Raw genomic sequence first — 14,139 nt, forward strand, 5'->3', positions numbered from 1 at the left:
CTGTGCCAGGACCTTCACTGCATTCAACAGGACATTGTTACAAAACCATTTCCTATATAGTCCTCCTTGTTCCCTTGTTAAAAGGCATATGTATTTGATTTTGAACTGTGATTTTCCCGTTCAAGTGATCAGTCACTGATCTACCCTCCCCGCTCCTATTCCCTTTTGTTTTTACAGATTCTTTTTTATTTTGATATAGTTTTTACTGTCATTTTCACCATTGAAATTGCTCTGAAGGTAAAGTGCCCATCTTCTCTACCATTACCTGTTCAAAAGCTTACTAGTTTTCTGCCACTATCTGTTGCTAACACACACGCCTGTTTGTTCCTGGGTCACACTCAGTACCACTAACCCGATTGTGCTTATTTTTCAGATCCTAGGCAATGCAGACTATGTCTTCACTAGTATCTTTACATTAGAAATTATTCTTAAGGTAACCAATCTGAGCAATGCACTCGTTTTCTTCTCTTTCTTTCTTTCTCTCTCTCTTTTTCTTTTCTTTTGTGTTCTTTTTTTTTTAACCCCATTATTATTTCTACACAAAGGATTGTTTTATCTTTTGATTTTATTGTTTTGGTAGTTGCTTACAGAGTCTTCTGTGAAATTCTGATATTCAAACTTGTAATTCAGGACCTATATCAAACAGTGCTTTCTAGGGAATCACAATGAAAGGATGATCTTATTGGAAAAAACAAGAGGGGACCAAGAAAAAGGCCATCACCCTATAAATTTCAGAAACGGGATTTGTTTGCTGTGCAAGGAATCATGAGCACATACACTTCCTCTTACACATGTTAACACCCAAAGAGCAAATATCTTTTCTGCACAAGTCATGAGGCCAGACCAGACTTCAGCCAATGCCTTCTGTCAGGTTATAGGATGCACAGTCAAGTAAGAAGCAGGGAACACAGTGCAGGAGCTCACTTTTTAGGTGTGGAGAGGTAACCACGAATATAAATCACTGACACACCGATGACTGTAGCTGTGAATAAATATTGTTGCATTGCCTGTTTGAAACCTGGTTTTCCTTTTCCAAGGAACATGCTCTATACAAAGGGAAATGTGCAGGAGAATGGTTTAGCTCGGAAGAAAATAAAAATAGGCTGCCTTGTTCTTAACTCTAATTTTCCCAAATTGGTAGGCTAATAATTTAAATAACAGTAATTGAGCTAAGTTCTGGCTTTCTAAATGCTAGGTTCACTTGGCAGCTTGATTTTTTTTCTCAGCAAACCAGTTTTAAGTGCTGGCAGGCAGTACCTTAGAGTTGCTCAAATCTTGCAGCTCAAGACCCTAATAACAGTATCCATACTGAAGGCTGGCAAGCAGGGTGACCCCTGCACATTTTTGTAGAGAAACATGCTTTTCGATATGACTTAAAATCACTGAAGACATAACGTTCTCCAAAGAGTTGTACATATTATGCTTGTGTCAATGTGCATCTGTGTTTACACAATAAATCTGAACATGCACATATGAAATGGCTGATCAAAGAAGCCTGTCAAAAAAGGAAAACATCTCAACAGCAACATTTACAAATTAAACCACGGTTCAAGGCACATGTTTGAACTTACGATTACTAATTCTGCTCCCACTGAAGCAAATGGTAATGCTCCTAATGACTTCAGTGGAAGCAGAACCCAACCCAACCAATTGGCCTATTGCTGTTTATATCAGGAACTGCATAGTACCTGAGCCTTCCAGATGTCCTCCTGTTAACTTCAGTGGACTTACGTCAACACGCCTGGATATTCTCTGAGTTCAAGTGGGAGAGGAGTCCAAGGACTACAAATGTTTAAGAAATTCTTCTGTTCTTATCCTGTCAGTTCCTACCTCAGGAGTTGCTTCATTTCTCGGTGCGTTTCTCCACTGCCTTGCATTGAGCACAATGTTTTGCACAACAGCAAAGTTAGTGTAAATTATAAGAAAAAAAAAAAAATGTTCAAGGCTGTAGAGAAACAAGCATCACCTGCCCTTGTGTTGCTGATAACACCTGCAAGCCTCACACTGCCATGGTGGAGTCTGGCAAATGTTAGCAAGGTGACCACCAAGGTTTTTTAATGGGCATCCTGAATGCTTATTCAATGTCCCAGTTGGGATGCAGACATAGATTATACACTCTTTGAGAGTCTCTTCCAAGATAACAAAATCTCTCAACAGGCTTGAGAGAACAACAGTTTGTATGGAATTTAAACTCAGCGGAGCTTCCCCTCCTGATTTCAATGGTGTCTCCTTTCTTTCAAGACTGCCATACAAAATCTAACCAGTAAAGGGTATCTTTACCACCTTTGTTATGGCAAGAACCCCTCCCTTCTTCCCCAACTGAATGTGTCTATAAGTATAAATTCTAACCCAAGACCAGAGTTTATACTTCCTCCCCTTCTAAGTTCTGTCCGACTGATTAATAGTCAGTTCCCTGATGTCATGGATGTTTGGTGAAAAAAATAATCTGAAATACCATGTGCCCTTCCCCCCTCCTCTGAATAAAGTCGTCACAAGTAGGCATGGCTGGAAATCACTAGCAGGCACACCATCCTGAGCTATTTGCAGGAATTGGAAAACTCCAGTTTGAATTTCTAGTTTACACTTCTCAGCTGGGAGTCTGGCTAGAGCTCGTAACTGATGAACAATCTCATGGTGTCTGCTTCAAGTTATAATACTTCAGACATCTAACTTAGACAAAATCCAGAGGACCAACTTTAGAAGCCTATGTTCCTAATCCAGGTAATGGAGGACCATTAGCAGCTGTGGGGATGGGGTTTCTCCAAAGCAGCTACATTAGATTGCTCACTGAGTCTAAGGTAGGTGGTACAAATATCCCCATCACCTCATCCTCTTTAACCATGCCAGACTCCTTAAGTCACATTCTGTAACTAAGCTCAGTCTAGAATTCAAATTTTTAGCTCTGTTTAGGTCTGACATTGTGGCTGAGACCCATCTCTGTTTACACTGTCACTTAATCCAATTCTGGAACTGTGACATCCTCCTCAAGGCCAGCAGGTATTCAATACCTCCTCATACCCAGATGGGGCCGAGAGTCACTTGTAAAATATGCAACATTTCTCCCTTCCTCTGCTGTTTGATGTTCATAATAATTACCTTCACAATGAAACCATTCTGTCTCAAGGAATCTTACCTTGGGCTTTGTGAGGAAAATTCAATTGCCTCTAGAATAAAAGTGGAGGAAACTGGATAGGAAAAGGGGTGTAGGATTGAGCTGAATGGAAGGAGCAAACTGAAGAGAGCAGGAGTTTCTTCTGTTGCTTCAGTTCAGATCTAAAGCATCAAGTTCCTGAGGGATTCTGCTTTTTCTTCACAGAGGGAAGAGAGCTCAACTGTTCACTGCAGCTGGTCTAAGCGTTGAAAAACATTACAAAAGAGCCTTTTTAATGTTTTTTTAATTCAATTTAGCTAAAGAAGCCTTTATATAACACAAGCATCATACTCACAAGTGTCCTCTGCCATTGAAGAAAAAGGGAAAAACATATGATGCAAAGAATAGTTTTTGCAAACAGTCATTCTGCTGCTTTGCTGATTCTAAATATTACGTACTTTATGCACTCAAAGTGCTCATTTTCCCCACTGAACCTAGTATTGGCTTTCCCTAGTTAGGTCTTTCATGTTTATCTTACTGTTTTTTTCATTCTCTTTTCTTTCAATGGGGACTCAACTTCCCCTTTGGGGTCTGGGGGTAAATTGTCTGCTATGTTAGAAATACTGCCCCTCCTCAGTTATAATAGTCTGAGCACAACCAGATGGGTTTGGTTTCTGAACAGATGCTAATGCCAAAGTGTGGTTTTGTCTTCATGTGCCTTCCTGCAGATGACTGCATACGGGGCTTTCCTCCATAAGGGTTCCTTCTGCAGAAACTATTTCAACATCTTAGACCTGCTGGTGGTCAGCGTTTCGCTCATCTCCTTTGGGATCCAGTGAGTGCACTATTTTCAACTGGCTGTTTTTTGGGGATCGTAGGGCCAGGTTGGGAGGTGACGCCTCTGGGTAAGATTTTTCTCATGAGCCTGGAGGTATTTTTCTCAAATGAATCAACACCATTAAAATTCATCCCCAAGAGGGGAGGTAATAACTGGGAGATGCTGCACTAGTGACCTGAAGGGGGGACCTTCCAGAAAGAGCAAATGAGAACAAGAAACTTGGTCCGTTGGGAATCATGACACTTAGCTTTGTTCCAAGATCTCTGATTCACTGTATCTGCTCAGTACAGCTAAGTGACTTATTGTTCCCTCCTAGACCTCTCATGATCTCCTTGGAAAATGGAGTGATAATCTTTTGCTACTTATTAAGATGTTGTGGGTCTTGGTCAGTGGATGACCATCAAGTGCTTCAGGAGCTATGCAAGGATCTGCAGAGCAGTGGGGGCAGCAACAGTCAATCCTGCTTCTGTCCTACCACTTTGTCTTGGTTGATCTGTTAATTTGTTCAATAAGTTTATAGTTTACTTGACTATGTGGAACTCTGTGTGTCAGATAGGGAGTTTCCTAAGTAGTATCACATCTGATAACAAATAAGCTCCCAGTTGTTACCATGACAGGTTAGCAGCTCACCTATATTATGTTCCAGAGCTAAGTCAAGAAGAAGGATTTGTCAGGTCCATCAGGCTTTCAGTCGAGGTCTTGAGAATGGTACAGTGCTTGTTTTGACCTGCTATTTCTTTCTTGCAGACCTAGCTGGACTCTTAATATGTTAGCAAAAAACTGTTCCCAAAATCAGTAGGAGGGTCTGATGTCATATGGCATGGAGAATATTCTCAGAGTTTTAATCTGTGAAGATGCAGAGAACTCTCTTGTAGCACAGAAGTTATGTTCAGCACTAAAATTAAGTACCTAAGTCATCCTAATCAATTCAGTGGGAGTTTCCACATCCTTAAATTTATGTACACACTTAATTGATTTGCAAAACAGAGGCCAAACACATTGCAGGATCAAACTGAAAGTGGAGGGTATACCTTTAATGCTGGAGTCACCTGGAGTTTCCACTCTTCTATGAATATTTCAGTAGAATGCTTCTTTGAAGCTTATCTGAAAGTGTCTTGTGGTGACTACATCTTGGCAGAATTTCCATATCATAGACATATACAGAGTATTTGGCAGAGTACTTGCTCTGCTTAAAAAAAAATACCCTGCCCATGTTCTATTGCCCTCATTAATACAGCAGAGATAGTGAAAGCCAGGGGAATGTATACTTGAGCCTGTCTAGATCAGGAAGCAAGACCAATGAAGTTAACATCAGAGAGTAGTTTCCTTATTCCTGAAGTGCCATAGCAAAGAGTTGCCTCTCTAACTATCCTAAGCACTCTAAAGCTATGTAAGTTTTCAAACAAGAAAGAGCGTGTAAAATCCATCTGCCCTCACAGCACATCCCCTATATCCTGTATTTCTCAAACCTTCTCATACTTTCTTCCAGGTCCAATGCCATCAATGTGGTAAAGATCCTGCGTGTTCTGCGAGTCCTTAGACCACTGAGAGCCATCAACAGAGCCAAGGGACTAAAGGTTAGAAGAGTTTCAATGCATTGTGTAAATAGTAAACTCAATGTATTTCAGGCTACAAGGATTTATGTAGTGGTTTGAGTAGGGTTTCAGCAGAATCACAGAATGTTTTAGGTTGGAAGCAACCTCTAGAGATTGTCCTGTCTGACAAATGTGCTCAAACAGGGCCACCGAGAGCACGTTGCCCAGGACCATGCCCAGATGGTTTTTTAATACCTCTAAGGAGGGAGACACCACAGCCTCTCTGGGCAACTTGTTCCAATGTTCCGTCACCCTCACAGTAAAAAAGTGTTTCCCAATGTTCAGATCAACCTTCTATGTTTCAGTTTGTGCCCATTGCCTTTTGTCCTGTCGATGGGCACCACTGAAAAGAGCCTGGCTTTGCCTTCTCTGCACCCTCTCCTCAGGTATTTATATATATTGATAAGATCCCCCAAGAGCCTTCTCTTCTCCAGGCTGAACAGTCCCAGCTCTCTCAGACTTACCTCATGGGACAGATGTTCTAGTCCCTTAATCATCTTTGCAGCCCTTTGCTGGACTCCCTCCAGTAGATCTATGGCTGCCTTGTACTGAGGAGCCCAGAACTGGACTCAGGACTCCAGGTTTGGCCTCACCAGTGCTGAGTAGAAGGGAAGGATCACTTCCTTCAACCTGCTGGAAGTACTTTGCCTAATGTAGCCCAGGATACCATCTGTCAGCTTTGCAGAGAGGGCTCATGTTCAACTTGGTGTCCACTAGGACACCCAAGTCCTTTTCTGCCAAACTGCTTTCCAGATGGCTGGCCAGACATCACCACTAAGGTTAAATGATGAAGCTTGCAAGGTTTACAGATGGGCACACAAACCTATTTTAATGTAGCATTGCTGTATTAGATAAATTCTTTCCTGTGGGGCTGGTGGGTGCCCAGCTATGAAAGTCAGTGATGCTGGAAGTTTCAGAGAGCTGAGCTTTGGTATTTTGCTGTCCCTTTCTGCCTGCTTCTAAGAGTATGGTGAGGAACATAACAAGTTGGTTTTCTCTCCCTTTTCCCGAGACATTACTTAATGGGCAATAATTAAATGAAATTATTTTACTTGTATTTTTAGTCTTGAGCTTCTCCCTTAGCCAGAGCAGCTCAGAACAATCCTGCAAGTTACTTTGTTCCTATCTTCCATTTGCAGCATGTGGTCCAGTGTGTGTTTGTCGCCATTCGAACCATCGGAAACATTGTGATTGTCACCACCTTGCTGCAGTTCATGTTTGCCTGCATTGGAGTTCAGTTGTTTAAGGTAAAACCATTGACCCATTCATTCATCCATTACCCTGAGCTGTATTATGGGGTGGGAAGAAAAATAGCATGAAGAAACATGAAGGGGGATGGAGTCTTCTGTGTAAAACATTTTGGGGCACTATTAGTGTTACCTGGGCTCCTGCTACCAGTAGTTCACCAAAACTGCATGAGGCATATTCAGAACTCCTGGCCTTCATCTGTAATCATAAGAAATTATCAGTAACATCAGTAATTTCTTTCTTCCCTAAATAGCTTGTGGCATGACTTAGTGCCAGGGAGGTGAAGGGGGTGCTCTAAAGGATTAGTACTTACAGGAATGGGCATGCCAGATAATCATTGGAGGTTATTAATTCACTTATTTATGTCTGCTTTTATTTCTTTGCCCTTCACCACCCTTCTGACAACTAGTGTTCTGCAGCACTCAGTGGTCATGCGCCTCAGGATGTGCACATAAAAGTACTGTCCAAGCAGATAAAAGCCTGTGCTCTGAGCTACCCAGATGCAGGCAACTCTCAATCCAGTTTTCTCACATCTACCTGCAAAAGAGCATGTAAACATACTCATAGTCAATTAAACAAGTAGTAAATGCAGTTCCCTTGCTACATGATCTGCCCTAACCCTTGTACTGTCAGGAAAGGAAGTTTCATTCCTCTTTCTTCCTTTTCAAGGGCAAGCTGTACAGCTGCACTGATAGCTCCAAGCAGACAGCAGCAGAATGCAGGTGGGTGTGACCTTTCCCAGCTAGCCCCCCTCACTGTCCACCCACTCTCAGGCCCTCTTCCTGGAAGTGCAGTTCTACCATGTTCTCTCTCTGCTCTCCATCCACAGAGGATACTACATTACATACAAGGATGGTGAGGTCAACCAGCCAATGATACAACCTCGGAGCTGGGAGAACAGCAAGTTTGACTTCGACAATGTCTTGACTGCCATGATGGCCCTCTTCACTGTCTCAACCTTTGAGGGATGGCCAGAGTGAGTGCTTGTTGGACCAATGCAACACTAGCAATGTCCTCATTCATTTCAAAAGAGAAAATTCAAATGCAGAGCATAGTCTTTCTCATTCTGTGTATTTAAATAAGTCTAAAGCATTAAATATAGCAGTAGTAGCATTGTAGTATTATGTACTTTGTACATTCCTCAGGGCCTGCAAGAATTGCTGTTCCTGTACTTGCAAACAGTGCACAGCACTGTCACTAACTCCTAAAAAAATGATTGCCAGTAGTAGCAATGATATCAATATTTGTTACAAATTTTACGTATACAAATGGATATTAAATTTTTGTCAGGCACTTAGGAGTATTGCTAGGTATTGCAAGTTTCCTGACGGAGCCAGTAGGACAATATGAAACACAGCAGTGCTATCTCTACCATATTGGCAGACATAGGATATCTTACCAGGCTGTGCTGTCTGTGCCACAGGGGCCAAGGACTCCCACACCTCCACTCTGTCAGAGTGACATGTGCACACAGCATGTCAGGGGGTAATGCCAACAGCAGCGTTAACCAGTGTTAAAAGAGCTGAGATTCCTTTTTCTTACAAAATGCACTTCCCAACAACACAAACTCTCCTGTCTTCTGTTAACTGAAGGGCATGCTTTTGTTTTAGATTTCAATTGATCAACTATGGAAACATTTCACCTCTGAGCAGGTTTGAATGTGTAAAGTTGGTAAGAGCTATGTCTTCTCTTTTGTAAGAGTTCACATTCGGATCAATGCAGGTCTGCTCATCTGTGAGTGAATTAATCATGATACAAGTAGAAGAAAATCACAAAGTTAAACTTTATAATATCATCTATAAGGCCTCAAGGCAATTGCAGATTTCTCTGCATTGGGCTCCTGTTTGCTTTCAGGTTGCTGTATAGGTCCATTGATTCCCACATGGAGGATGTGGGACCCATCTATAATCACAGGGTTGAGATCTCCATCTTCTTTATTATCTACATCATCATCATTGCTTTCTTCATGATGAACATCTTCGTTGGTTTCGTCATCGTCACATTTCAGGAACAAGGAGAACAAGAGTACAAGAACTGTGAGCTGGACAAAAACCAGGTAATTTACAATGCCTTGTTGCCACTAAAAGTTGAAAATACATTGAGAATAAGCATTTAAGAGAGAAATACATACAGAGAGGAACATGTGAAGATTACCAACAAGATACAACACTATACAGCACTAAGCTGGCTTCACTACCATCTTTCAGGAGTCAGGTGAAAAAAAAAATCTTGCTGTAAGATTTGATGATGGGACAACATGTACTTAAAATGTGTGCTATTGCATTTGGTTCACTAAGATTAGATGAACATGACAGCATTGTCTGGCCAAAGTAAATGCATATGGAACTCTTCAACAGGTAGAATATGCGTATTCAGATTACAACCTAAAAGAAATTCTTCTACCAAGTATTTCCATTTCAGTAAAGAACTTGAAATACATTGTGTTCTTATTATATTTGGGGTAACTGACCAACTTTGTATTTTGTTTCTTATTTTTAAATCTACGCTGCCTCTTTCACAGCGCCAGTGTGTAGAATATGCCCTGAAGGCCCGGCCCCTGCGGAGATACATCCCTAAAAACCAGTACCAGTACAAAGTTTGGTATGTGGTCAACTCCACCTATTTTGAATACCTGATGTTCGTTCTGATCCTGCTGAACACCATCTGCCTGGCCATGCAAGTAAGTAAGCAAGCATAAAACCCTACAGGTGATGAATTATTAGATTTTATTGGGGAAAATGAAGAAATAGCCTAGTCTGAGACCTACTTTCACCTTCACACCGTGTATTGAGGTGGAGGAAGGAGAAGAACATGATAAAAACCATTGTACCGTGTTCACTCCTGATGATTTTTAATTAAAATAAGGAATCTGCCTCTCCTCCTCTTCCTGCTAATATCTGACACTTGCAACAATTTTGTTTTAACTCCTTAAAAACAAATAGATTTAAAAAAAAAAAAAAATAAAACCACAACACACAAACAGTTGCATCACAGACCAATTCAGTGGTCACTATAATAACAAGTGACTTTTAAAATCTGACTTGTCCTCTATGAAATGCAGGAATAAGCCCAGAACTGCCACTCACCTGAGATCTGAATTTTAAATTTTGAGTTTTTCTATGTTAAATAGTAGAAAGCAATTAGTTTGGCAAACAAGGCAATCAAGGAAACTGGGGATAGGGGATAGGAAGGTCCTAGTATTTCCTTTTTTTTTGCTCTGTGAAAAACCATAGAAACCATTTAGAAAGAACCTCTAGAGAGGGTGTATTGTCTATCCTGTCACCTAATGGTGGTATCAGTTCCACCTAAAGCATTTCTTGGTAGGCGTTTGCCTAACTTGCTTCACTACTGGTGCTACTGATGGCCTTACTACCCCCTATGCTGTGCATTCATTTTCCTTACTGTGCAAAGGTTTTTCAAACTTCTAATTTGAATCCACCAAAGAAATATTTACAGCTGGATCTGCAACAGCTAATAGAGGCAGTAGATTAACATGTGCAGATGGAACAGCAGTAAAGAGGAAGGAGTCAAAACCTTTACTAAGTAGCTAGCTTACGAAAAAGAAGTCTTACATTCCTTTCATTCGGGAAATGGACTCTCATAGACACAAGCTGTTCTGTACATTTCCCCAAGTCTGTACTTTCCTGGTTTGTTCCTTCCAGCTCATTTCACCTCAAAGCCTCCTTCACCTCCCTGTCATTTTCAGTCAGTCCCAGACTCCACCTGCTAACCCTGTCTCTGGAGCCCCAGTTTCTTTGGCCACTCAAGCCCTGTTCTCTTCTACACTCTGTCTGCTTAAGAAGTGGTCTGCCTGTCACTCTCCTCCCTAAAATCAATACTTTCTCCTCACCCAGTCCGGCTCCGAGCTCCCTTCCCTGGTCTGTGGCCTAGACAGTCCAGATCCCCACTCTTCAACCAGTCCTTCTCTTCACTCCACAGACACCCAGTTGCAGTTATTCCTCCACAAACATCCTTTCTGGTCTTTCTGCCCTTTCTATTTGATTGTCTGCTGTACTTTGTTCCCTTCTCTAGTTTGTCCCTTACTGTGGGTCCAACTCCCGATGCACTCCTACACCAGCTTCCCTTTTGAGATTAGCATCCCAGCACTACATTTTCCACTGGCTCAATTGCAGTCTGTCCAGCTCTCAGCCTCCCCTCAAGCATAGCTTCAGCCTCCTATCAGTCACTAACAGTCTAAGTCTGCATTCCTGGTTAATTTTCACCTTATTTTGTCTCACTGCCTCCAGTCCAATCTCAACAGATTTCTTGATCCCCCTACTTTTTCTGGATCTGGTCTAGCTCCTTCCCATCTCCATTGAAAAGGCTTCCTCTGCAGTTTTGACTTAAGGTACCAACAAGGGAGTGAGGCAGCATGAGCCCAAGAAAGCACTCAGCTCTCGAACTGAAATATCAACTGCCCTGCTGTCCTGAAGCAACAGAGAGGGACTATTATGTTCACTCTAAGGCTGTGAAACATGCTCAATTTCTGTGAAAATGGCACATACCCAGGGCAGTAGGGCTAGAAACTGTGAGATGTTTGTGAGCCCACAGGCAAGACAGCACCTCTGGAGATTCTAGGAAGTCTATATCCATCTTGAGAAAAGTACAGTTTTTCAAAGGCTTATACTGTGGCCAGATTTGGGTCAAACATTGTAAGGGACAACAAATACAAAAGCCACCTGCCAGTAAAATTCCAGGTCTTTAAGTAGAGTCCTGCAGGTACTAAAGCCTTTCAAGGAAAATGTTACGAGAGAAAACACTTCAACAATATATTTTTCCTTGGGCTGTCTTTCAGCTGCAGCTGAACTGTGTTAACTGAAACTACTTTAAATAAATTACCCTGAGCCAATGCAGACTATGAAAGCTCATCCCAGCTGGTTAAAGTTTATCAAAGTTAAGCAACTACAAATGGGGTCTTATAAAATGAACTGGAAGATGACCTTAGTCAATCAGTCTCAAGTATAATGATCTGTAAATGGGGTTATGAAGAGTGAGGTGGCAACATCTGCAGAAGACACTATTTGAATTAATTAGTAGAAGACAGAGAGTAACTTCATAGGATCTTAATAAAGTTAAGTGAATAGGCAGCATGATTGCAAATTTAATTCAGAGTTGACAAATGCAAGATAATGCATATTGGAAAGATATGATTTGAGCTGCTCATGTACTTTGCAGAATCCTGAATTAAGTGTAATTACTTGGGGAATGACTTGGTATAATTACAAACAGCTCAGTGAAACCCCTGTTGACTGTGCAGTAGCATCAAACAAAAAAGTAATCCAAGTGTTATGGAAGGATGAGATAGCAGACACAATTGGAGACTGTCTTGTACCATTATGCAAATTTATAATGAACCCTCAACTGGAATGGCAAGTGTGATTTTGGTAACCCTCACTCAAAAACATTTTTGAAAAAGGTAGGAGATCCAGAGCCAGATGGAAAAAATGGCCAGAGGCATGGAGGTGCGTGAAAGGAGATGGGAATTCTAAACTGAAAAAAAAAACTGGAGCGTGCTGGGGTTTTCTTTAGAGAACACCAACACGGAGGGGCTGCTGTGTCAGTTCCTCACGCTGCTGCCGGGATGCTATTTTTCAGCACTACGGTCAGAGCTGCATGTTCAAGGAAGCCATGAACATCCTCAACATGCTCTTCACTGGCCTCTTCACTGTTGAGATGGTCCTGAAATTAATCGCCTTCAAACCCAAGGTAGGTGCTATAGGCATAGAGTTTCCTGGCCTCTGTGTGTGTGTGCATGTGTGCGGGGCAGCTGTGAGGAGAAGGAGGAGGTGAAACTTTCTGATCTATTACCCCACCAATAACTGAGCTGGACAGTTGCTCTCTGGATTGGAGTCTCACATGTATTTAATAACTTTTTCACTGGAGAGTAGACACACTAAAAACCAAACCAACAAAAAAGAAAAGCCACATCTGCTAATAGAGAAGGTTTCTAGTTCTGTCTTTTCATTGTTATAATAGTGACACTATGTTATACTAGAACGTGTTTTCCATTCTGAATGTTATTCTAATGCTCTCTCTGACTTTTCATAAATAAATTATAAATAGCATCCCATGATTAGTCTCCTGGCCCAAGTGAAGTTAATCAAGCGTGACTCATGTTGAGTTAGTAGCTTTGAAAAAAATGTTTCTTCTGGGAGGGCTACATCTCAATGATAGTTTGGATTACTTTAGTTTTGAATTTAATGCTTCATTGATAATATTCAGTATCTCAGCAGGTCCTGACTGAAACTATTGTCATGTCCATTGGGCCATGGCATTCTAGTAGCATGGTTGCACCATGGATATGATTATAACCTTCAAGTTCTTCCAACTAAGTTGGCACAGCTACTGGAGGACAATGACAAAGATTCTGACCTCACATAGTTGAAGATTACATAAGGTTTTCTTCTTTGGGGTTTAAATTCAGTGATGTGTCATAAGGAGTGGAAGCCAGACACTTACGCACAGGTACCTCGTGCCATTTCGTATCTTCAATGATACCTTGATACATGGGGTTGTATCTTGAATGATACCTTGATACATTGGTATTGGCATATACCATCTGAAGCATCAGTTTTAACATCCATAAAGATGAGAAGAATCATGTCTGACATGCTTATCCTTTGTGTTAAACTTTTAGAGGATCACTGTAGTTAAGAGTTCCTCATAGCGCTAACCTAACATCTTCCTCATCTCAGAAGCTTTGCTCTTCAATTCTACTGAATTCAGTCTTACTTTTTCTTTTTAATTCTGTGTTGACTGTACTCCCACCCAGCCACTCTCTCCTACTTTCACACTTTCTAGGGCTTTTTCTTAGAGGAGTCACAACTTCATTTTTCTTCTGAGCCCAATATCACTATCCTTTCTCAGGTGTAGTTCTCCTGGAAGTTAGAAGCATCTTTTGCAGTCCTGGTGATGAACTGTGGTGTGGTTTGGTTTGGTTTGGTTTGGTTTTTTTGAGAATCTCAAACACTGTCTTAGGAAATTTAGAAGTGTCATCATCTGTTTCAGAAGGGATCATAATTTTCAGGAGGGATTTACCTTTCACTTTCGAGATTTTGCCATGTCTATTAACAAGCAAATCTTCTGGCACTTTGTCTCATCTGTACATTATATACCAAAAAATATATTTCACAGGCTTTGTAATGTTCTTCTGATTTTGTGGTTCTACTTTACAGGAGATTTTTGACTTTGAGAAAGATGAGGTTCTCAGCAGAATTTGTTTTGATAATTTAGGGAAAAAGTTCAACCCACTCAAATGTAGAGCTCTGTACATATACAAGGAAGACTTTACCTGACATGGTTGCTTCTAATTGTAAGGAATTGGACTTGGTGATATTGGAGGTCCTTTCTACTTCCTGTGTCTTACT

General features: G+C 41.2%; 1 protein-coding gene across 34 annotated transcripts in view; it reads left to right on the plus strand.

Annotated features, from left to right (window-relative positions):
• Positions 1-14,139, plus strand: part of CACNA1C (calcium voltage-gated channel subunit alpha1 C) — a 488,413-nt gene that overhangs the window by 402,321 nt on the left and 71,953 nt on the right. For 22 of the 34 annotated variants that reach the window (XM_071817770.1, XM_071817650.1, XM_071817697.1 and 19 more), the window contains exons 21-29: positions 178-237; positions 3,820-3,926; positions 5,419-5,506; positions 6,664-6,771; positions 7,442-7,494; positions 7,602-7,748; positions 8,627-8,828; positions 9,294-9,452; positions 12,368-12,478. In XM_071817770.1, coding sequence (XP_071673871.1) covers positions 178-237; positions 3,820-3,926; positions 5,419-5,506; positions 6,664-6,771; positions 7,442-7,494; positions 7,602-7,748; positions 8,627-8,828; positions 9,294-9,452; positions 12,368-12,478 — 1,035 coding nt within the window. Of the gene's footprint in view, positions 1-177; positions 238-373; positions 434-3,819; positions 3,927-5,418; positions 5,507-6,663; positions 6,772-7,441; positions 7,495-7,601; positions 7,749-8,626; positions 8,829-9,293; positions 9,453-12,367; positions 12,479-14,139 lie in introns of all 34 variants that reach the window. The other 12 variants (XM_071817666.1, XM_071817753.1, XM_071817701.1 and 9 more) reach the window with 2 other exon arrangements.

Source organism: Patagioenas fasciata, chromosome 1 (genome assembly GCF_037038585.1).
Source record: "Patagioenas fasciata isolate bPatFas1 chromosome 1, bPatFas1.hap1, whole genome shotgun sequence".
Classification (NCBI taxonomy): domain Eukaryota; kingdom Metazoa; phylum Chordata; class Aves; order Columbiformes; family Columbidae; genus Patagioenas; species Patagioenas fasciata.